The sequence below is a fragment of the Corvus cornix genome, chromosome 2 (genome assembly GCF_000738735.6).
Source record: "Corvus cornix cornix isolate S_Up_H32 chromosome 2, ASM73873v5, whole genome shotgun sequence".
Lineage (NCBI taxonomy): Eukaryota > Metazoa > Chordata > Aves > Passeriformes > Corvidae > Corvus > Corvus cornix.
The window spans coordinates 93,556,794-93,579,386 of NC_046333.1; the positions used below are offsets into that span (position 1 = coordinate 93,556,794).

The 22,593-nt window shown below is 41.8% G+C and overlaps 2 protein-coding genes and 1 long non-coding RNA gene across 15 annotated transcripts in view; 1 reads left to right on the forward strand and 2 right to left on the reverse strand.

Moving 5' to 3' along the window:
• Positions 1-2,777, forward strand: part of RIPOR2 (RHO family interacting cell polarization regulator 2) — a 68,905-nt gene extending 66,128 nt beyond the window's left edge. For all 7 annotated transcript variants that reach the window (XM_019282562.3, XM_039570340.1, XM_019282561.3 and 4 more), the window contains one exon: positions 1,143-2,777. In XM_019282562.3, coding sequence (XP_019138107.1) covers positions 1,143-1,243 — 101 coding nt within the window. In that variant the 3' untranslated portion in view covers positions 1,244-2,777. The remainder of the gene's footprint in view (positions 1-1,142) is intronic.
• On the reverse strand, positions 24-14,322 carry GMNN (geminin DNA replication inhibitor). Of its 6 annotated transcripts, XR_005604414.1 has the most exons (8): positions 14,236-14,320; positions 13,645-13,709; positions 11,865-11,963; positions 11,396-11,528; positions 10,631-10,713; positions 10,442-10,552; positions 2,886-3,094; positions 24-620 (listed from the first exon to the last, which is right to left on the reverse strand). XR_005604414.1 is itself a non-coding variant. In XM_039570389.1 (7 exons), exons 2-7 carry the CDS (start codon positions 13,687-13,689, stop codon positions 3,074-3,076), a joined length of 492 nt encoding a protein of 163 aa, XP_039426323.1. In that variant the 5' UTR covers positions 13,690-13,709; positions 14,236-14,320; the 3' UTR covers positions 2,696-3,073. The 6 variants fall into 6 exon arrangements, 5 of the variants coding, with proteins under 5 accessions (XP_039426323.1, XP_039426307.1, XP_039426299.1 ...); XM_039570389.1 differs by lacking the exon at positions 24-620 and having other exon boundaries at positions 2,696-3,094; XM_039570373.1 differs by lacking the exons at positions 24-620; positions 2,886-3,094 and adding an exon at positions 5,897-8,896 and having other exon boundaries at positions 14,281-14,322.
• Positions 14,323-14,405: 83 nt separating this feature from the next.
• Positions 14,406-22,241, reverse strand: LOC109143843. 2 transcript variants are annotated; one of them, XR_005604416.1, is made up of 4 exons: positions 21,809-22,241; positions 16,124-16,428; positions 15,524-15,658; positions 14,406-14,545 (listed from the first exon to the last, which is right to left on the reverse strand). It is a non-coding gene; the product is annotated as an uncharacterized LOC109143843 (long non-coding RNA). The 2 variants fall into 2 exon arrangements; XR_002044213.3 differs by lacking the exon at positions 21,809-22,241 and having other exon boundaries at positions 16,124-18,871.
• Positions 22,242-22,593: the final 352 nt, after the last annotated feature.

Consider the following 22,593-nt stretch of genomic DNA (forward strand, 5'->3'; position numbering starts at 1 on the left):
GTTGACTGATTTGGAGCACTATTTAATTTTATTTTTCAACAAAGCAGCATCTATGACACCTGAGTAATGCAAATGTGAGACTCTAAATTGAAACAAAACTTTACATAGTGACTCAAACAGGTCAGAAAATACAAATTCTTAAAAATCATTCATTTTGAAAATGAGCCAAAAATAGAGAAATTGAATTGTGTGAGTCTGGAGGGTAAAGTAGAAAAGGAAAGATAGCAAAGGAGAAGTTGAGAAACGGAAATAATTGATAATTAATCTGTACAGTTTCAGGGCATCCGTACTTCAGTGGCACAGAAAAATTGTGTTTTTCTGGCCTTTTGGCTGGGCATGAATTTCTCCTCCATGGGGGGTGGGGATGTCCTTGTGTGATTGTAGTTATGCAGACTCTTCAAATATGCTCTCTTTCATTCACCACTTCAGCAGGAATTCAGTCTGTTGTTGGACATGTTATTGCTCAGGTTATAAAACAAGCAGCCCAGGGACACTTTTGAAAACTCTGATTGCTCTGCCATTCTTCCAGACAACATAGAGACCATTTTTGGTTCCTAATGGCTAGTTCAACGCACTAGGCTCAATGTTATCTTCATGAAAGTGCATACAGATGGCAGTAGCTAAGGAAAAAGGGGTTGAAAGACACAATTATATTTAGCAAACATACTGCTTGCTCTTTTTCAGAAGTATAGAAGTAAAGATGTGGATAGACTCACTTCTTTAAAGTTCCAGGAAGTGGGAGGTGGATAAACTTTATATTGTCCAAGGCTGAAGTGGATAAACATTGTTTACCTCAAGTACATCACAGCAGCAGCTGAGACCTTGACAAGCTTAGGTCAATAGGTCATTCAGAGTAAGACAAGTGTACAGATACTGTCATCTAATCATACAAGCCACATCTGCTTCTGTTTGGCTTTAGATAACCAAGCAAGTAACATGAGGGGAAAAAAAAATAATTTGGACATTCAGAGCATGTTTAGCTTTTCCAAGTAATTTCTGAAATTCCTTCTAACAAGATAGATTTTAAGAAGGGGTAGAAGTTACTGGCCAATCAGTACTTTTTAACAGCAGAGAGGCCAGTATTTTAAATGTTCTAGGGCAACAACATAATACATTACTATTCTTTATCATTTTGCATTCAGGTGAAGATGGGAGACTGGCATATGAACAGCTGGACAAATTTCCCCGGGAATTTGTTAAAGTTGGAAGCCGCCGTGGAACTGAAGCTGCCACAACTTTTTAGATTGAAAAGAACCTGCTAATATTTAATAGTCATTAAAGTAGGGTGGAGCTGCACTTCAGTGTGGGGAGCAGAAGAAAGACTTTGAAGAATTCTATGAGAATGTTCCCAAATGTAGCAATTTACAGACTTCTTAAAGAAAAGCAAAATCTAAAAACCAGCTTAAGGGTTCCTATTGGCTCCTCATTGCAGCTCATGATGGAACAGCTGGATGCTGAGGAACAATACTTTCTTTACTGGTTCTAAACAAATAAAGAAATTGCAGTTATTCAGCCTCAACAGACTTCTGTGAGGTTTTTAGAATTTGGCATCTCCACGTATTTTCCTATTGTATTTACTTCCTTGAAGTTGTCATGAAAGCTTGAGATGTGCGATACCATATCTAACAAGGACAATCGGGAGGCCACCTGAGCAGGACTGCAAAGCAGCTTTCCCGAACCCCAAGTGAAGTGTCTGCTGCCATGCAGTGCCCCCAGCAACACTCCAGTGGCAGGAAACGCTGCTCAGCTTTCTCAGTTGAGTCTTGGTAATGAAATACAGGGAAAGTTCTACAAGGCTTGCCTCGAGAAACAGCTGATGTAAAACCTGGGAGGCGTCACTTTGGTGACTCATTCTAAATGCCTCCACTGGTCTTTTATTCCCTTCTCTTGCCCTCCAGCAAGAAACCATCATTAATCCAGCTATTCATGAGGGGGATCAAACAATCATGTAGGTTTCTGAAAACTAAATGAAAAGGTAAAGTGCATTTATTTATTCTGAGAAGAAGGAGTGAATACAGCTAATTGCACGGGTCCCCAAAACCATTTTGTCCTGCAAGTTGCAGGCAGAATTAGATTTCATACATTCTAATTAGTGGAGCATAGTTTCTATAGAGTGATTTCAATATAAAGAACAGAACAAACTAAGTGGACCTCGGAGGCAGTAATAAACAGAGGGGGAAGTGAATGCACCTCCCCTCCCTGCACTGCAAGGATTAAAGACAGGGAGTGCTTCAAACTCTTGATTACGAGCCTTAAGTTAACAGAGGAGGTGAATAGAATTTAACAGAAGAGTGTTCCTGTACTGTGTTCATTATGCATGAAATGCTATTTAGATGTCAATTGAAGTATCCAAATTTGCATAGACGACATAGAAAATATTGCAAACAGTTCACATCAAAAGGAAACCTTGTGAGCCAAACACTTTGGCAGGCAGGGGTCATTTTGTTTTGTTTTTTTTACTGTGAATGTTACAAGAATGTACATATCTGTATATTTATAAATATATATATTCTTCCTTTAATTAAAGAAGTACATTTTGTACAGTGCAAAATGCTTACTTGTTTACTGATGGATATAAACTCTTTTTGCAGAAGGTGAAATAGCCATGTTATGGTTTTTATACTACACCTGTCCCATCAGCTGAATTCTTTCAAGGTGTCCTTTTGTATCTACTTTTTTTTTAAATTTTTTTTTCTTTTAGTTTTGTGGCATTTGTACTCACCATATTTCCTATCACATTTAAGTTATAATAAAGATTATTTTTTAATTACTAAGCACATCAGTCCATATGTATAGTCACTCTTTCCATCAACAGCCTCTTCACTATCAGGCTTATAGTTTCAGTTCAGAGCAAGCCAGTTTTGTGTATCATTCAAGATACTTACCAAGAAAGGCTCCACAGGACTACCAGAAAATATGCTGAAGAGGCTCCAGGATTGTTACCACACTTGCAATGATTACTCTCTCCTTCTGTGAAGACAGACTCTCCTCAGACAGAAGACATTCCTTCCATTCATTTTCCCTTTTCAAACATTGAGGCTTACAGCACACATCTTGGGGAATGCAGAACTGCCTATGGAGCAGGGAGCCAAAGCTGCAGAGAACAGGGGGAACTCACATAATAGAGGTACTGCACCAAATGGAGCGTGTATCTCATCTCATCTCATCTCATCTCATCTCATCTCATCTCATCTCACTGTAGTTTAAAGACACCCTTTGAGAAGTTTATTAGCCTAAAGCTGATCTGCTACACCCTTACAACCATTAAAATAATGCATACAATTCAAAAGAATCAGATAGGAAGGAGCGAATTGTGCGCTGAATAAAGTCACTGAGGAAATGCACGGAATTTTTAGTATGAACAGTTAGACCAAACTTAGTTCCTGTTGTGGTATCTGAGACTGACAAGCTTGAACCCGGGATACAGATGTATAGAGGCTAAGTTTCACCCGGAGCATTAATTCTGTTTTAGAAAACTAAATACACAAATAACTGTCTTCTAACAGGATTCATGACAAGTGAATGTGACAAGTGAACAGACCTTAAAGCTTCCAAAACCTGAAGGCTTTAAAAGTGACCAAACCTTTTATTTGTCTCATAGCTTGTACATTTTTATGCTTGCAGAGCTGACAACGCTGCCTCTTCCTGGCATATTAACACACTCCTTCTTTGTGGAGTAGGAAAAACCAGATGCACCAGAGGTGAGCATCACAAGGCTCATGCTTACCGACTAGTAAAGAAGGAAGCAGTAGGCAGTAATTACAAAAGCTCTTAGGGCTGCAGCAGGCTTACTTGGCTAAATTTAAAGGTCAGGGCCACCCCAGGAAAGTATGTTAGGAAAAGGTTGCCATACCAAAGTAGCTCAGCAGCAGTGCAGATGGAAGAGATGAGGAGCTTGCTAGAAGTGCACTTGGGAAAGGGGTTTATCTTGTGGTAAAGGTACTCTGACCTTACACTGTGGTGGCTTTTAGTACCCCTGCCATGCTGTAACTGTCTCAGCATTTGGCCCCATAAATAGAAGCCTGTAGCACCCCTAGACTACTGTAGCTATAGCAGCAGGTTAGGATGCCCAGTTTGACACTGCTACTGGCAAGGCCTCTTGTATCCATTAAACCTTCAGGAAAGTTATCCTCTATAGCTTCACCCTATCCTGCAGCCTGTGATATACAAATTAATGTGGACTTTAATTAGGAGTCAATACAACTGCCAGACTGTGGCTCCCTGCTTGGCAGTGGGATTATCCTGACGAAAGGATCCACAGCACCCAGCTTCAAATGGCTGCAGTACTCCTAAGGGTAGGATACCAGTATCCCCTCAGACCCCAGGGTTTGACTTGGAACACGTCCCAATCACATTTCATTACACGCTGTTGCCAGCAGATCGACAAACAGCAGCAAATTAATGCTCCTCAGAACACCATTATCAGTTGCTGAACTGCTTTGTGTTATTACAAGAATGGAAAGAGAAATGAATAACACAATAAACATTTTCTGCTGAAAAAAGCATTGATGACAATGCAATACAGAACACTGGAGTGCTGGAAAAGCACAGCCTTGGCAATTTTTGCACATCTCTTTATTAAATTCTCAGATCCAGTCCTGAAAACAACCTGAGATGGCCCTTCAGGGAAAGTAAATGAATATGCATCACACTTTCTTAAAAAAAAAAAACAAACAAAAAAAAAAAAACCCCAACCCCACCTATAACTAACTTCATTCCTTATGCAGAGGCCACACCATAAGCTACAACACAGGACAATGCTGCAGGCCCTCACATAACCAATCCACTGTCATGCACCAAGTGAGTTTCAGCTGCCCAACCAAGTAGCTATTATTGCGGGAGCTCTGGTGGTTCGGACGGTGGGGACAGACGGAGACAAGAGATCTCTGAAGTCAGATCTTGGAACATGCAGTTTATTGCAAAGGGCGTGGGTACAGGGGCACTGCTTAGAGCTGCCAGACTCAGCTCGGAGCAGGCCCAGGAGAGCAAGAGAGTAAGCGGGTAAGAGAGAGAGAGTGCGAGAGAGGAATGAGAGTGAAGAAGTGAGAGAGTGTAGTAAGAGTGTCTGAAGTCCTGGTTACAATACAATAAATCATCTTCTGTACTGAATATTCTGATTGTCACTAACCAATCTAATACAAGATACAAATCCTATAGCATTTACATACAGCCTATAAGAGTTCTTATATTACCATAGAGTGTTACATCTTAACTTCTAAAAACTACTCTTTGGACCCCTTCTGCTGAGCTAGTAGGGTCTGCTCTGACCCTTGGACCTGCCTGCTAGCAGAGGGTATTGTTCAATCAAGAGGGGATTACTTCAGTGGCCATACCATTGTTTTCTAGTTGTTCAGTAACTAAGACTTGGTATTTCAAAAATGGCTTTCATTTCGATGTCGCCTGTAGTTTTCATATTCCCAAAATCTTTTGTCAGGCAATCATATTTATAAGGCTTTCCTGTTTCATCTTCCCCAACATATTATGGTCTAATTAATTTCTCCACACATTGTACAATAGTGGAGAGTACAATAAGTACAATAGGTGTTTAGCAAAAGTAACAATATTTAGTTTAAACCAGTTGTGAGTTCTTCCTCACATAAACAATCCACCTGCCCCATGGTTTGCTTGCCCCTGGCACAGCTGCTCATTCTCACAGCATCTGACACCTGCAAATGACCCCCCTCCCCACACTTTACCCTTGCATGGCTGAAATTCAGCCCTGTTCAGACATGCACATATGATGGGAGAAGTGCTAGGACACAGTAGATGCATCCCACTTCTACACAGCCTGAATATGCTTCAGTGAAAGACAGGATTGTGTCTGCACTGAGAAGGAGTCAGTGTGCTGGTAGCACAAATGCATTTATGATTTCTTGGAAAGAATCACATTCTAGAGTTAGGTTCCAGAACTGATGATTTTATTGTGCTAGACAGAATGTCCTCTCTACTTTAGCTGGATATAAAGCTTGTAGTGATGTTGATTTTCAGCTGCTACATGTTCCACTGATAAGTGAGTTTCCCTATATACTTAAAATGTCAGATGGTTATAAGAAAACTAATCACAAACAAATCTCTCTATAATTTCTACACGTTTGACAAGCCTTTAGCACATAAATACAAAGTTCCTAGACTTACTATGTAGCACAGTGCTACTGCATGCATGCTCAAAAAAGCACTCAGGAATTTTCAGAATAAACGAACTCAAACCTTTTAAAACATTTTTAGACAGCAATTATTGCAGCATCATAAAACTGCCAAGAACATTTTCATACATTGATGTCTGACACAGTAGGCATAGTGTTCAATCAAGGTTCAATACATCTGTGACAAAGCATGTATATAGGTTTTATTACTATGGCACAGTTTAGCTCTCACACCTGGCCTTCTCCTGCAGTGAAGATTTTTTCAGTTTATACAGCAAACTATCCCCTCTGCTAACAAATGGCAGTTAATAAAACCATAGTTTTGGTTTAAAACATTAGTATGTATTACTGAGTCCCACATGCCTTTTTGATAGAATAAATTTATTCTATTACAGGTGGGCCAAATGCTGCAATACATCCATCAGCCTACTTGCAGAACTTCCATGATTTACTTGTACACAGTCCACTTCAACAGAAGGATCCAGCATATCAAGGGACTGTCACATCTTTTATTTAAATAAAATCAATCCAAAAAAAGCGTAAGATTTAAACCTAATAAGCATTCTTCTTGATCAACCTAAAGATAAGAAAAACAGATGCAGATACTGCACGCAAATTCTGCATGTCTCTTTCTGGCAGTTCTGTGTTCCAACAACAGCACTTGTACTACAGCAGTTCACAGAGCAGGAGGTGGTAACAGTGGAAAAGTTGCACTTGTGGTCTCATTTTGGCCTGCTACTTATGCCACAGTCCTTTCTTCCCTCCTACAGCCTCTGCAAATGCAATACGTCTGATGTTTAAAAATAAAGCCACCTCTAAAAAAAATTACAGTTAACAATGAATAACTAAACGAAATTGAACTGCAAAAAACAATTGTATCAAAATGAAATTTATGTTTCCTTTTTACTAATGTTGAACTACTTTGTTAAGAAAGCTGCTTAGAATCTGAGATAGGAGAGGTCTAAGTCACTTGACAAGCATTACCCATTTCTCCCTAACAGAAAACCAAGGTTGCTCTACAAAGCATTTGCCCACCACCCAGTTTTGTTTTTCCTTCAAGACAGCATCAGTTCAAGATAAAGGACACGCCTTTATCACTTTTTCAGTACTGTGATGGAAAGGAATGCATCTAAGCACCCTCTGGAGCACACACTGGAAGATACAATCTTGTGTTCACAAAGTTCACAAGAAAATGTGATGCCTCTTTTTCTAGTAAGCATGTTTGAGGTAAAATGGCAGCCAGGAGTATTACCTCCTACAATGGTTCTGACATTTCCTGGATGCGACAACTAAAATCAGTTGTTAAACATCTGTTAACTTATCAACAGCCACAGGGAGTAAGACAGAAGGAATATAAAGGTGCCAATCTGATCCCTCCAGAGTCATTCACACATACCCTGAAGCAACCATCTTTGGCAAGGCCAGATAGATCCATGAACCAGGATCCTTCTGATCATTTCTGCCTCCTCAAAGCCACTCAACTTTAAGTTCAAGTTTTTCAGTTTATAAGATACGGCAACAGCCACCATTGCTAAAGCCTCTCCTTAGATAGAAGGCCTTGTAACAGAACAACTGCCCCACTCAGTACTGGAAAACCTGTATCCAACTTACTCTCCTGTCCCATCCTCACCCCATGCAGATGTCAGACAAGGTGCTCAAGGTTTTAAAGAACCACTTTCTATCCCTGTAAACCCTTCAGAACACAAGTACCTCGGTAAAAGGGTGTCACATCTCTTGTTAAATGCCAGCGCAGTACCTCGAAAACACCCTTTCAGTCTCCTTTCAGAATAGCTCTGAAGTACAGGCTGCTTTGTCTCCACCTAGTTTTCAGCACAGCTGCTACTGGGCCCAAGAACACACCACCTTCTCTTCATAAGCCAGTGGAAGTATTACTAAAAGAAATGGTCTAATACTTCCTACTTAAGCTCTCATTATACAACTTGCAAAAGGTTTCCTTAAAAGGCTGAGGAAATTATTTTACAAAACCTGAAAATCATAAATCTAACTGAACTTTAGATTTTGACTCTTATTACCCATTCTGGACTTTCTGAAACCTCACCAACAGCACACAAGTTTTTCCCCCCCTCTTCTATCCACCAAAAATGTAACTTTGTTCTCCAGAATTCTGCAAATCTAAAGAGTTAAAAACTGCCTAGGCATTCCTCCCCAAAAAACTAAAAGCTTCCATCTACAGTAGTCACAATTGATTTAAACCTAGGATTAGCCATTCCCCTGTCAATTAAGAGGCTGTTTTGGTAATGCAAAGATTTATTTATCAATTTTCATGCATCATGTCAGACCAACTTGTAAGAAAGATATTTACACAACACTTGAAATACACAGTATTTGTGTTTCATACAAGCAACTACATGCAGCCTGTAGTAAATTTTCCATGCAGTATTCAGATACTCCCACTGCTACATAATTCCAGTTAAAAATGCCAACATCTGTAATGTTCCCACAAGAGTTTCTATACCTGAGGTTTAGTATATCCTTTCAAGAGGAAGTCTGCAATTAAAAGCCACATACATAAGCCTATTTAAAGGTTGTCATTCCAGTTGCAAATGGTTTGCTTCCTTTGAAGAAGGATCTGATCTATTCTCCCTTAAGCCAGACAATACTTGTGATGGCCCTTCTTCAGAAGGGCTGTCTGCCTCCTCTCCACAGTTATGTTCCTCATTTTCCTGTCTGGATTCCTCTAGAGCCAGACTCTCCAGTGTCTCAAGATTGTCAGGTGCTTGCCCAGTTAGCCTCTACAAAGAAACAAGACAGTGAATTTAATATTTTTTCTACTTAATAACCAGTGAAATAAGACTCTGGATATTAAATGAAGCAAACTAATTACCTTCCTTAGGAGGTTGATATAATCAAAACATTCCTCAGTTACAAAAATCTTAGGACACAAGTTCAACTCAGATTACTACCTCCAACTTGCAGACCACATATGCTTTGTTGACTGTAAAGTTTTTCCTAGGTTCTTCAGTAGGACAGGTTTTATCTCAGGCAACCTAAAATATGGCAAACTGCTTCCCAAGTTAAGTATTACTACAGTACCATATAGGTTTAATTTTAGAAAAATTACTGTACAATCAATTTACTCCATAATTTTTAATTAGAGGTAATGAAGCTTTATTAAGTCTAGATGAACTTTAAGACCCAGCAGTTTCTAGCACTTGATCAAGATAGAAGTTCCTCACCTAACCTGATTTAAGGAAGATAAACAGGACCATAAAGAGGCTGGTTTTGAAGCTTCTGGTTGTTTGATGTATCCCTAAAGGCTCATTTAAGCCTCAGAACTGAGCAGCTTACAACTAGTAAGTGATCTTAACTGTTGAGAAACTGTAGAAAAGTTTCCAACTACATTAGTTCAAGTCCTCAAGTAATATAATTTCTGCCCATGGCTTTATCACTAACAAGCAGTGTTCCCTTAATACCAAAAAAAGTCAAGTGTAGCAAAATGGTAGTCTTTCAAGGCTGATCTAAATTACTGCACTAACTGAAGATTAACTTGATTAATCAAGAATTAAACTTCATCAAGTTGCTTGCAATAATATTTTGTTTCCACCTTCCAGTCTAGTCATCACAGAATCCAAGTATTTGCCACCAAGCTTCATATCCTTGCAAAAACAACCTGAAAGCTAGAACATCCAGGTTCCATGGCTCTCTATATATTTATGACAGCTTCAGAGGCTGAGGAGCCATGGAACTAGTGACACAACTACTTGCCCCAAGGAATTCTCAGAGGGAGCTGTTCGGAAATTTAAAAGCTTATGAACCCTAGATACTTGGTGTATAGCCCTTTTTGGGCCATGAAACTGGTACTGCCTTGACAAGAAAACTTTGACTTTAAAGAACATAGCACTCCCTCTCACCACTCTACTTTGTGAGTCTGTTTCAAGTTTAGTTTCTCAAAGGACACAACCAGTACCAATCTATTAATAAGCACATGAATTTATGTCATCCCAAAAGAGTGAAAAATCAACCCTTCCTTCCCTTATCACAATCTACAACATGCAAATCCTGTTCTGTTGAGAGAGTAGGTTTAATCCCCCCTTCAGAAAACATCGATTTTTGTACTCTCATTACTCCTGTAGGTTCTAAGATGGGAAAAACTCATCCCCTAGAAGGAGCTTTATGACTCTAGAATTAGAGCAATCCTGCAGGAAACAGGTCAGAGAGCAACTTAAAATGAAGAGTCATGTGAGCACAAAAACCAGAAGTTGTGATTCATTATAGATACCCTGGCTGGTTTCTCACTTTTTTGTTCTACAACATTAACTGAAAATTGCTTTAAGTACCTCAATCACACTGGTCATATAATGCACATGCTCAGCAAGGGACATGAGCTCTTCATTTTCTTCTTTTAGGCGTGCAATTTCACCATCCTTCTGTTCGATTTCTTTGTGCAACTGGGTTCAAATAACAAAATGTTAGAAGAGGAAGACAATAGCCAGTGATGAAGCACTTAGGTATCTTTGAGTAGCTACCTTTTCATTTTCTTGAAGCACTTCATACAGAGCCTTCCTCCTTTCTTCAGCCACTTCTTTCCAATACTGAGATGAAGGACTTCCTGAAGTAGGAGGCTACAGTAAGTCTGTGGTAAGACTGACTTCTTGAGAGCACCTTAAGATATCTTACTTGTATACAAGTATTCTATGAGTTGTAATATTAAGAACTCACTCCATACAGTGTTTTCAAAGATTAGTTGTGGCACTACAACTAGTGACACAAGCCTACAGGAAACAGATCCTACACTGCATTAGTGGCTGTACAGAGTGCCTTCAAGAAGCTGCCTCAAGCATGGTAGCAGGTTCTGCAAGATGGACACATCTGCGAATGTTGCTCTTCATGTGTGATTTGTGGAAGACAGAAGTGTTACTTCCAAGTCACTGTCCACACTGGGCATAGTGGTTCTGAGAAACTGAGCACACAACACATCGTGCCAGAACAGGCTTTCATTCCAACTTAGTCACTGGAAAACTTATAGCCCAGCCAAAATAACCAACTACAAGACTCCTTAACACTGCTGCACACAATGGTTCTCAGCTTCTGGTTATCATGAACTCATTCTTAAATACTAGACATGTATACTTTATTTAATATAGAGGATAAGAATCACCAACTCCTGCTAGGCATTACAAAAAAACCACAAAGCCTTTATCTAAATGACAAAGGAAATATGTTTCAAGTTGTACTCCAACAGTAGCATAGCATTTAAAGTGCAAGAAAACATTTCAGGAATTACCACATACCTTTCATCATGAGATCTACAGCTTGAATGACATCATTCTCATTTTCTTGCTCCTTGTCCACGGACACCTCAGCTTTACAAGCCTTTGAGGCAAACTTGTTATTCCAGAGTTTCCTTCTGACTGAAGATTTCTTCTGCATAAAACATCAGCAGGTTTAAGTTTTGAGCAACATCTCAGCCTTCACACAAACTTCTCAGCCTGCACACTCATGACTGCAAGTAAGTCTCATTAAGTCCTGCTTTCTTCACATTATAGTTCTAGTTTAGACAAAGAAATGTCCCAAATTTTCCCAAGAACTCAGAAACTGCTAGGTTTTATTATTGTTTATTACTAGAACAATAGTAAGCTTAAGTTGTGTCACACTAGTCAGCACATTGTATTTTTTCAAATATATTAGTTTCCAGTAAAAAGCTCAAAAGTATTTCACTATGAGTAGAAATAATTACGAATCTACAGATTTAGTTCATACCTCATTACGTCTGCCAACCAGGCTACCTGCTGCTGAAGGCTGAATCATTTTAAGAGTCTGTCTCGGTGCAGCACTGCATGTGGTATCTGTGAGATACTTCTGAAAAGACAAATACAGTTCAGACAGCTGCAACTCTTTACATAAACTGAAAATTAGGAATCCATCATGCTTCCATTAAGGTAACATACAATTCATCTTTTCAAGACAAAAAGATTGACACTGTAGCCTATTAAGGCCTTTGTAAGGAAGGGGATCTAATTATTTGTAGCAGAGACAGATCATAATCACATGAAACTATGATCAATCCCTGCCTCTTATGAGGCATTTACCCTTCATAAAGGAACCTGAGCAGGTGTTATGGCAGAAATACTCTGACTAGATCTCAAGGGCAGTTACCATGCAATGACTATAGTTGGAACTCTCAAACTTGAGTTTGAGGGCAGCAGTATCAGACTTTTGGGGACAGGGACAAAAGCGACTGCAGTTGCAAGGTTAGGTGGTAAAGGCACACCACTTGAGGCCGTAGCTGTTTCCATAACCTGTGAATACACCGACTAGTGCTCATTTAAATAGATGTGTTATTTGATTACCCATTAACATGGATCAAAAGCCTCCTTGCTTCGATCCAGACAGGCTATTGTTTTGTCTAACCAGTATGTTTATCACCCTTCCTATCATGCATAAATACTTTCCTGCATCAAAGCTTTCTGATTGGGTTGGTTACATTGCCACCACGGAATAGCAAACAATGGCAGACAACCAAGCAAGGACAGCCAGGATACAATGCCACACCAGCGTGAGAAAGTTACCAATTCACACCGTACTTCATAGGACAAGAGTTCGCCTTTCCCACGGTAGTTTCTGCCACCAATTGTCCTACTGGTCCACTAAAGGACAAACATTAACTGCTGTGGGAACAAGAATCACACCACGAGTCAGACACTGCTTGCTGCTACTTAGGATTAGAGTGAAGTATACTCTGCCAAAAAATTATTGGCCAATACTCAAGTTAACCCACTGAAAGTGCAAAAAGCCACACCGAGGAATCTATACCCTAGAGACACTACGGGACAAGACTGCCATAAATCAGACGTATAAATCCGCAATTTTCATTAATACCTGAAGTTTTCATTACAGTCACTATGCCTCATCATAGAAGGACTACTAACCTTTATTATATACAGTTTTGTACCATTCTGTATAGAGCCTACATTAAAAGATTTACCAAGAAAAGCTAAGGTTTGTACCTAATCAGTTAACTCTTAAAATAAACCTAAATTGTTTATGCATTTCCACCAATTCCACGGCAACTATGATTCATGAAGGTGACTTTAGAAAGTGAACTGCCTGCTTGAACACTTCAGTTAAAACACATTCAACACAAGACAGATATAACTCTTCAAAGGTCCCAACTACAAAGAACAGAGTACAAAACCTACTCTACAACCCCTTAGCATAAGCCAGACAGATTCAGTAAGCAAAGGCACGTAGTCAGGACAAACAAACCAAATCAACCCTGAAAAATTAAACGGAGAGACAGTAAGCTCAGTGTCAAAGTAAAAAGAACTTGCGGAGCAATAGGAAAAAAAGTAGTCATAAGCACATATGCCAAAACAGGACAGCATGTTCCCAAGCCACACTGTCTGCCAGGAGGTTACCCAAGCCAAATGGACATAAGCCAGGTGGAAGCACATTGCAACAGATCCCTTTATGTTCCTTCAGTGGACAGAGAAGCTTGTGTCAGACAGAGGTACTAGCTTCAAGGCTTTAAAGCCTATACCTGCAAAGGTCCTGAGGACTTTTCTGCGGTCACTCTCTGTTTCATTTTGGAATTCACAAGATGAACTGCAACAGAAAAACAATACAATTAATACAGCATCCGTCTGCTACATAAGTTCGGGAGACACTAGCTAGAGAACGTTACAGTTTCGGATTATCAGCTCTCATGGCAGCCTTAAGCAGTCAGCCATGCGCGGCGTGATCAGCGGGCTCCTCCCGAGCCCCTCCTGAGGCTGCACCCGAGACACGAGCGGCGGGCGCGCCGGGAAGGCAGCGCCCCGCGGAGCGGCCTCCCCGCAGGAAGGCGGGGGTGTCCCCGGCGCACACCCAAAATGGCTGGGGGGAGCCGGGCACTCACCCACACCATCCCCCGCTTCCCGCTCCCGCCAGGCGAGCTCGCAGGGCCCCTCCCTCGCCGCGCGCCGCCGCGGCCAATAGGGAATAGCGAGGCAGGAGCCCGCCAACACCCAAACGCGGCCATGGAAGCTTGCGGCCCCACCCCGCCGCCGACTCAACCGAGACGGAGAGCAGCCCCGTCTCGTCCTTGCCACCCCTCTCCCGAGCCCCGCTCCTTCCCGCCGGCCCCGCTCACCACTCCCGCACGGACCCCGCGGCGCGCGCTCCCACAGCCGCCCACCCTCTGGCGCCCGGCGCGCGGCTGTAAGGAGCGCGATGGCGGTCACGTGACCCGGGGGCCGCTCTCCGAGCCAATCGCGGGCCGCGCTCCTCCCGCCCCGCGCGCCGAGGCCGGCGCTGAGGGGGCGCGCGCTGGTGCGTGCTGTCACTTGGGGTCGGGTTGTGCCTGGGTTTGGGTTTTGTTGTCCTTATAAAGGAGTTGTACCAAATCCGATTTAATCAAGTCTCCGCTTATTCTCATCAATCCTATCTAAACACGGTACAACCTGCAAAACGGGGGAAGAAAATTAACAATGTTAAGCTGCATTAACTGCTACAGAACAGAAATTTTACACATGATATAGACTACAGCTCTTACTAATTATGCCTAAGGCGTGCTGTTAAATTTGCTAGAAGCCACTTGACAATTACGTTCTTGCAAATATTTGCACATTTATCTTTTATTTATACTAATACTATCTTCTGCTGGCTTGTGAATAAACATTTTGTCGCGTTAAGGACACGTTCCTTGCAATCAAGGTCTCATAGAACAGCTATCAACATTTTTCCCAGGCAATATGATGGAGCTATTAGAAATTAGGATAATTGCAGCGAGAAGTATTTATTTAGCCTGCCATTCTGTCAGTCTCCTGTTTGGAAATAAACTCTATGGCACTTATGAGAATGTTTTAAGTAGAATGTCATGGTCCGATGAAAGCAAGAAAGGCAGAACATAAAAAAGGATGCATTAGGAAATCCTTAAACAAGGATAGGGAAATAAAGCTAATCTATCTTGCATAAACTTGTTCAGTCTCCCATTGATCCATTTAAATTTTCATTGTCCACAATATCCTTTGGCAAGTACTTCTAGAGCTCAAATAACCATTGGTCTGAAGAACACCATCCTTTTTTCTTTTTCTTTGAACCTGATTCTGATATTGTCATTTGATGTGCCCAGTTCTTATACTGGAAGGCACAACAAACAACCTACCCTCATCTAGGCCACTGTTACACAGACTGCACTCCAGTTCTCTCTCCCAGGCCTTCTTTGCCATCCCTGACACAAAAGCTGTTCCATCTTCCTGCTCTTTTGTGAACTGTATGGCATTTGATTTGCCACTGCTGAACACTGGACTGACATTCCTGTGGAAAAATCTGCCATAACGCTGAGATCTTTTTCTTGAGTGATGGTCAGTTCAAAGTTTGCCATTCAATGTATGAAATCAGGATTTTTTTTTAATGCATATTATTTGATGTTTACCTACATTGAATTTCACTGCTGTATTTGCCCATCACTCAATTCCATGATGTCCTTCTGCAGTTTTTCAGTCAGGTCCTTTCCTGTTATCTTGAATAATACAGTGTCAGGAGTAAGCTGTCACCTCAGTAAGCTTTGTCTTCTATACAGAAAATGAAAATAACACATGCAGAAATGTCACCTAAAAGAACATTGTTCTGTTACAGTACTAAAAAAAAGAGTTCATGCTCTTAGGTTAGTTTAATTCTTGTTGATTTTGGAAGAAAATTTGAAATTTCCAGGTTTCAAAACGCCAGCAGACATGCTTAACTGGTTATACACAAACACAAATCTTACCAGCATTAAATGTCCTTTCAGAAAAACCTGAATACAGGTAATGCATATATAAGCACAATATAAAAACACTCCTATTTTTACATTTTATGTTTTCTTATACAGAAATTTAAAAATCCAGTAAAAACTATGTAAAACATTTAAATTAGAGGCATGCATTGATTTATATCATAAATCATACATAAGAGGCACTGTGTGCATTTTATGGCTGCAATACATAAATTGTACATCTTGCAAATACTGTGTTTTCAAGTGAAACTTTCTCCGTCATTACCTTTTCAAAATTCAGGTTTAATGCAAAAAACGTTTTCAGGTGGATTTACAGTTCAGAAGCGGAATAACTGCTTTTGGAGATGTTGGTAATTGGAAAGGTCTGAGGTAATGGGAGATGGTTCTGATGTGACAGTCCTGTTTGTTTTTCCTTTTAATTTGTTCCTTGCTGGAGGCATACAATCTGGAGGTTTATTACAAAGCTGCCACTCCTTCAATTTATCCAGCTGAAGAACATGTTCTCTTATGAACCACCGTGTCCCAGAGTTCAGTTTCTTCAGTTTGAAACGTTTGTAAAGAACCCCATCACTGTCTCAGAAAGAACAGTGAGAATTTATTATTAGAAGCTTATTCATAGCCTTAATTGTTGGAAATCAGTGTAATATAAAAATCTCGCCCAAAAAAAAAAAAAAGAAAAAAAAGAAAAAGAGTTCAGGTTACTTTACTGTAAAAATTCCCCTTTTTGTGACCACAGTTTTAATTTAAATAGGGATTAGGGCATTTTTACATGCAAAAATCTTTCAACAAAATGCTAGCGGAATACATTTTTCTTCAGATTGAGTTCAATATAATGCATTTCAGCTTGTTTATTTCATAAAAAATAAAACCCTCTGTCATGAATACTTATGACTATTTGCACTTCAAGTCAGCCTAAGCAAACACGCCTAGATTTCCCATTGAGCTCAGCCAATTTGTTAGATTATTCATGCCAGCAGAGAATGTGTACTTTTTAGAGCTTTTGTACTCCACTGCTGTTGATAAATGTTATCCGTTTTTACAGCAAATGACAACTGAAAAATAAAATCTCCTTGGAGGACTTCATGTGCCTGGGAACATGGGAATAGGTGGCCCTCCAGCAGCTTGGGGGTCCTGTACTGCTTACATGCCAGTGTGTGGAAACTTCCTAAGCATTGCACAGGGAGAGTCTGGCCTTGGCTGTCTGAATCAAGTGCTGGCAAAGAGGTATTTGTACTTGACAGTCACACTGTGCCTTCTGTCAAGGCCCTTTTTGTACTCTGCAGATAATGATCTACCTCTGGGGTACTTAAGGACTCTTCATTCCTACCTGCCACATTAAGTACAGGTAAACCACATTGTAATTTTTAAAAATTTTGTGTACTGTATTATCACATAAATATCATAAATGAGCTCCTAGTTGTTAATATTTACTGTAAGCAACGACAGGAAGTGTTTGGGATGCAGAGGAACACCAATGCAGGGGAGAGGGCCGGGGGAGGCAGTGCGGTGTTGAGCCTCTGACACTCGGGAATGTCTCATCTCAGTTCTGCCCTGGCCGCGTCTCTGCAAAGGGTCCGGGGAAAGAAGCCCCGAGGCCGCCTTTGGAATCCCTGAACTACTAAACAGGACCTGTGGCTCTCAGGGTCCCTCGCTGATGTTCTCTTGGCTCCTCTGTCCAGTATTTATTTCAGGGATGAAAGGGCTCCCCGCAGTCCGCCGGGTGACAGTAGGTGGCAGCGTGGTATCACGCTTCCCCTCCCTCTGCCTCTTGTTTGTCCGTCTTGCTTCGTGTGGTGCCGACAAGAAATTCGTGGTTTGTCTTCTTCTCTCCGGATTAATCAGCATGGAAGGCTGCATGCTAATGAAACTCGTGGATTATATAAACGGCACAATCCAGGTATAATTCATAAAGCCAGCTGGGTTTCGATGATGGCCACTTAATAATTAAATCTCTCCAGAGTGCACAAAATTTTCATGTATTAGAACAAAAGATTGTCCTGTGAATCCTGAGTGCCTCAGAGGTGAAAAGTTAAAGAAAAATCTACATCTCACCTGGTTATTTTTTTTCCCCTAGTTAAGTACTGTGCGAGTCACTAAAACATTCCTTAAGACACTTTAAAAAAAACATCATTTATACAAATGCTTTAAGATTTAAAAATTAAACATGCTCTATAAAGGCTACAAATTAACAATAAGCTAAAGCTACTGTTGACTGCAAGTATTTAGAATATTATTTACAGACCGGACAAATAAAACAAGTTTATTTGAATTTTACCCTTATTCTTGCAAGCATCTGCTGATCAAACACAAACCCTACATTATTTAGGACCAACACATCACATGCCCAAGAACCTATGTCCCATTTTATGACCACAGCCCCCTGAAACTAGAAGGTGGGACATAAGGAAGTGCCAAATGAAGCTTAATACTGTAGCAGCAGCTGTGCAGTGGTGTGCTGGTTTGGGCAGGGGTAATTTTCTTCTGTCCACTGCTGTCCATCACGACAAGAGGTGGGCAGTGGTAGACAACCCAAGTCATTCTAAGGTTTTGTGATTCTAACTGGGTCCAGAACACGATATAAGGAATGTTGTACACGTTAAACACTGACATTTTTTTTACACACAAGCACTCCTGTTATGCCTTAGAAACTAATGTTTTCTCTAAAGGCAGAAAACAGTGAATCAGTATGTTCTGAAGTATATGAAAGAGTTTCAATTACCACCTAATTTGTCTTGTTTGAATTTACAAAGAATACTAATTTATTTTTGTCTGATGCATAAATATGTGTCACTGAATTAATCATAGTTCTGTTTTTAAAGCAAGTAGCTTCAGGGCTGATTCTACTTCTAACATACAGTACAATATGTGTGGAACGTACAGAAGAAAGATAACAGAATCCATCTCATCTCTTCCTAAATATGTCTATAACATACATAACAATTTGCAACAATCTATTAAAACTAATTATTAACATGAAATTATTAATTTTAAAGTAACTAATTATTAAGCTGGAAATTAAGGGCAGAGGCATTAGAGTACAATGCTTATGAGTAAACGTGTAATTCTGAAAACAAGAATTAGACCCTGAAATTACAGAAATTTTAGGAAAAAGAAACCCGAAACAACAAGGTGTATCTATAAAGTTATCAATAATTTTTAATTTACAGAAAAAGCACAAGTTATTATGCAAACGAGTGCTTGATTTCACTGAAAACAATGAGGATATGATATCACTGTGACTGGAAAACACCAGTTTTTCAGAGAAGAAAAGCCAGCAACCAGATATTCTAAACTTTCAGTGCTTCTCAAAACACCATGACTCACTTTCTCTCCCAAGGAATATATTTTTGTGACCAGGTCTTTCCTACCTTCACACGGGCCATTGCCCATGCTGCTGGATTTTGTATTTCTGCAGGAAGGCAGCCCTGATGCTGAGACCCCAGTCCCTAGAGGGGTCTGTGTGCACCTGACTCCTCCAAGGGTACAGGACTGCAGTTACATGGTGTCGAACACCATCTTCCTCACTCTGGGGGAAAACCTCAAGGACACCAGCTGATTAGTCTGTGCTGTGCTAACCAAGCAGAAGCTGACCCACACTGCTGACTGTTTTGCTCAGCCTGGATTAAACGTGCACAAGAAACACTATTTTTGCTGTGTTAATGGGATTTAAGCCTAAAAAAAGAGAACTTTTGCTGCATATAATGCCACAACCTACTTGTCAGCTTTGTTTTGTATAACATGCACATTCCTCTCTTCTCAGTGATAAGCCTTATATTATTTTAAATTATATTTGAAGACAGGCAGTCTGTCACTGGATTGAGTGTTATAATTGCAAAATACACACCCAGCTTCCAGGGCCACAAGTTTCTCTTATAAATGATGCAACATTGCATAACCACTATGAAGCATAACAATAATATGCAATTATCTAGTCAAGAGAATTATGGATCAATAGCATATAAATATTTATTTCGCTAAGTCTTAACTCTCCATTCAGTAAGAGAAATTACTTTTTAACATATGTTTTAACTAAGATGATGGTATTTTTCTACCCTCTGAGCTTCATCATTGTGCATGATGGAGGAAAAGAAGCACAGCTATATAAAAGTAGGACAAGACTCAGCCATTACTCATTAATTTAATAGTGCAAATATTTCTGCACGTAAATGTATAATAAACATACTTGGGTTGGTTAATGTACTCATTGTGTAAATGTTGTCATTTACTAGACAATGAGCCAAAAGGAAAAAAATTCTTCTCTGAGCTTGGTAAAGAAAGGAAGTTGTCTCTATAAGGAGGAGCAGCAGTCTTTACAGAAGGAACCTGGAATGATTCCAGCTCCCCATCCCTTTCTGAAAGGATTTGAACAGCCTGAGTTTGCAGAAGACAGGTGGGGACTGCTTAACATGTAATACTTTGTACTTGATCTTCCTTTTCCTTTACACACATATACACACACATATATACGTATATGTATATTTCATCTAAGTATATATATTCTTCCCCTCATAGCTCTACTATAAAGCCCTCCAGAAGAAAAACTGCTCTTACGCCAGCACTACGTTTGACAAAATTTTTGGATGCATTCCTCAACCTGGGGCTGGGCAGCTGCCCGATCCCTTGTGACTGCATCCCTACCCTCCAAAGGGCAGCTGGAGTCACTGGGCTGGAAGAAAACGCCCTCCTTTCTCCTCGGCAGGTGGGCAAGGCGCCAGGTCCCTCCGCGGCCCCTCTGTGCCGGGGCAATCCCCGCGCCAAGCGGTGCTGCCATGCCGAGCCTTCGCTGCGTCCGCTGTGCCGGCACAAAGAGGGTCACAGGCCAAGTGTGAGTCATGGCTTAAAATAGCAGCGGGCACAAGACTGCAGCACAAAATGTCGCACAGGGCAGCCTGGAAAACAAAACTGGACAAAACTGGCTGGAAGAGCGGCTATCTAAACGCGGCTCCCCTGAAGGACAGACTGATGTTATAGTTAAAAAACTCTGGCATTCTGAAATAGCCACAGAAGTGGAGGGTAAAGTAATCCTCCTATTTAGCTGCCTTGCTTTTTACCACCAAATAAAGGGTTATTTTCAATCGGCATTGCCCATTAGGACTGAACAGCAATCTCTAAGTAGGTAAAATTATCTGTTTCTGCTCTGTTCTTGTTCAAACAACAAAGGAATGTTCTGGGCAATGCCTGTGTCAGGGTAGGCATGAGGAGTGTTCGCAGAGGGTCCGACTAACACTGGGGGAAAATAATGAGGTCCAAGAGCTGCGACACAGCTCCTACCAACAAGGCAGGCAGGAGAGCGGTGTCCGAGGGAAAGCATGTAGAGGAAATGCGTGCTAAAGGGAAATAACTAATCTGAGGGTCGGGAGAGAACAAGGGGGATCAGCAGGGACAAGTAAGAGACTGAGGGAACAAAGACTGAAATGTGGAGTTACTGGAGAGTGCCATTGCCGTGCTACATGGGCTTTTAATCACGATCAAGCGAGAGAGACGGTGCTCGCACTTGTCTTCTGCCTGTAATCTCTGTAATATCGCTGCCGTTCCGGTGAGTCACAGGCACCAGCTTCCAAGGAAAGCTGGGAGAGATGCGTTCACCCACCCTGGCAGGCCGCGCCTTGCTGTGGCACAAACCAGCAGGTCAGCGCCCCGAGGCTCCCCAGTGCGAACCGGCACTGCTGGGCGCTTCGGGAGCACCCCGGTCCGGGCCACGTTGGACGGCGAGGTTTCCCTGGCACGCCCGAGGCCAGGCACAGGGGCGGGCCAGCAAAGCCCGGGCCCGGTGCTGAGATGGCAATTCCTCCTGCTCGCCCTGGGCCTTCCCACTGGGAGAACGCTCAACAGCGGGCTGCCTCCTCGCTTCGCTCCCATTGCTTCCATGCCATTCCTCCCTCCTTCCAGAGACGGGGGAGGGAAGGAGGGTATAAACCTGTCCTTGTAGTACAGAAATAAAACCGCTTACTTCTCTCCAAGGATTAGGTCTGTGTCTCTGGAACAGCAATTACTTATTTATAAAGCTTAGCCAGCCTCCGCGGGAAGCGCTGCGACCGCCACGGAGGAACACGGACTGTCACCCGGGCTGCTGTGGGGAGATCAGTGCAGCAGACAAGCCCCTCGCCATGTCAGCTTTGAATACATGTTGGACTTTAATTGTTGTCTTATTTACAGTTTTACTGCGCATACGTGGGACGGGCTAAATACAAACCCCGACGGACCAATTACACAAAATATCCCACTACAAGACTTGTTTACCGATAACATCACCACGCTTAAGGCTGAAACAAGTTTAAGTATTCCCGTAATGGGACGGAATGTGGGGATCAGGCGTTCGTCGGGTGGGAGAGAAGAGATGTGTCCCGGGCGGATACCGCCTCGGGCGGGGGTGGGGGGGAAGATGTTCCCTCCTTCCCCCTTTGCCTCACCCCACTCCCCCCCTCCCCGAACCGCGTTGAGCAGCCCCATCCGGGTCCTCGTCCCGCGGGCACGGTGCGGGCGCGGGCAGGTGATTACACGAGGCGTGACCGGGGGGTGGAGGGGAAGAAAGAGCAGGGCAGTGTGGATTCCTGGCGCGGGGAGGGCTCGGAGACGCTCCAAGCCGGTGTTGCACTGTCCTTCCTGCCGTTCCGGACAAGGCGTGCCCACGGTGGTTACCGAGGCTGAGCTCTAATGCCCGTACCACAACAGAGCGCCACCCCCCGGAGGCACGAGGGCTTGGTACGCGCCGGCGATGCGGGCAGGGCGGCGCCT

Bases quoted from the DNA above. Each gene is read 5' to 3' on its own strand.
- GMNN (XM_039570373.1), bottom strand. From the start codon at position 13,689: ATGAAACAGAGAGTGACCGCAGAAAAGTCCTCAGGACCTTTGCAG. The intron at 10,714-11,395 runs GTATGTGGTAAT...CTCCTACTTCAG, and splicing joins TGTAGATCTCATGATGAAAG to GAAGTCCTTCATCTCAGTAT. The intron at 10,553-10,630 runs GTAGCTACTCAA...ATTTGAACCCAG, and splicing joins TGCTTCAAGAAAATGAAAAG to TTGCACAAAGAAATCGAACA.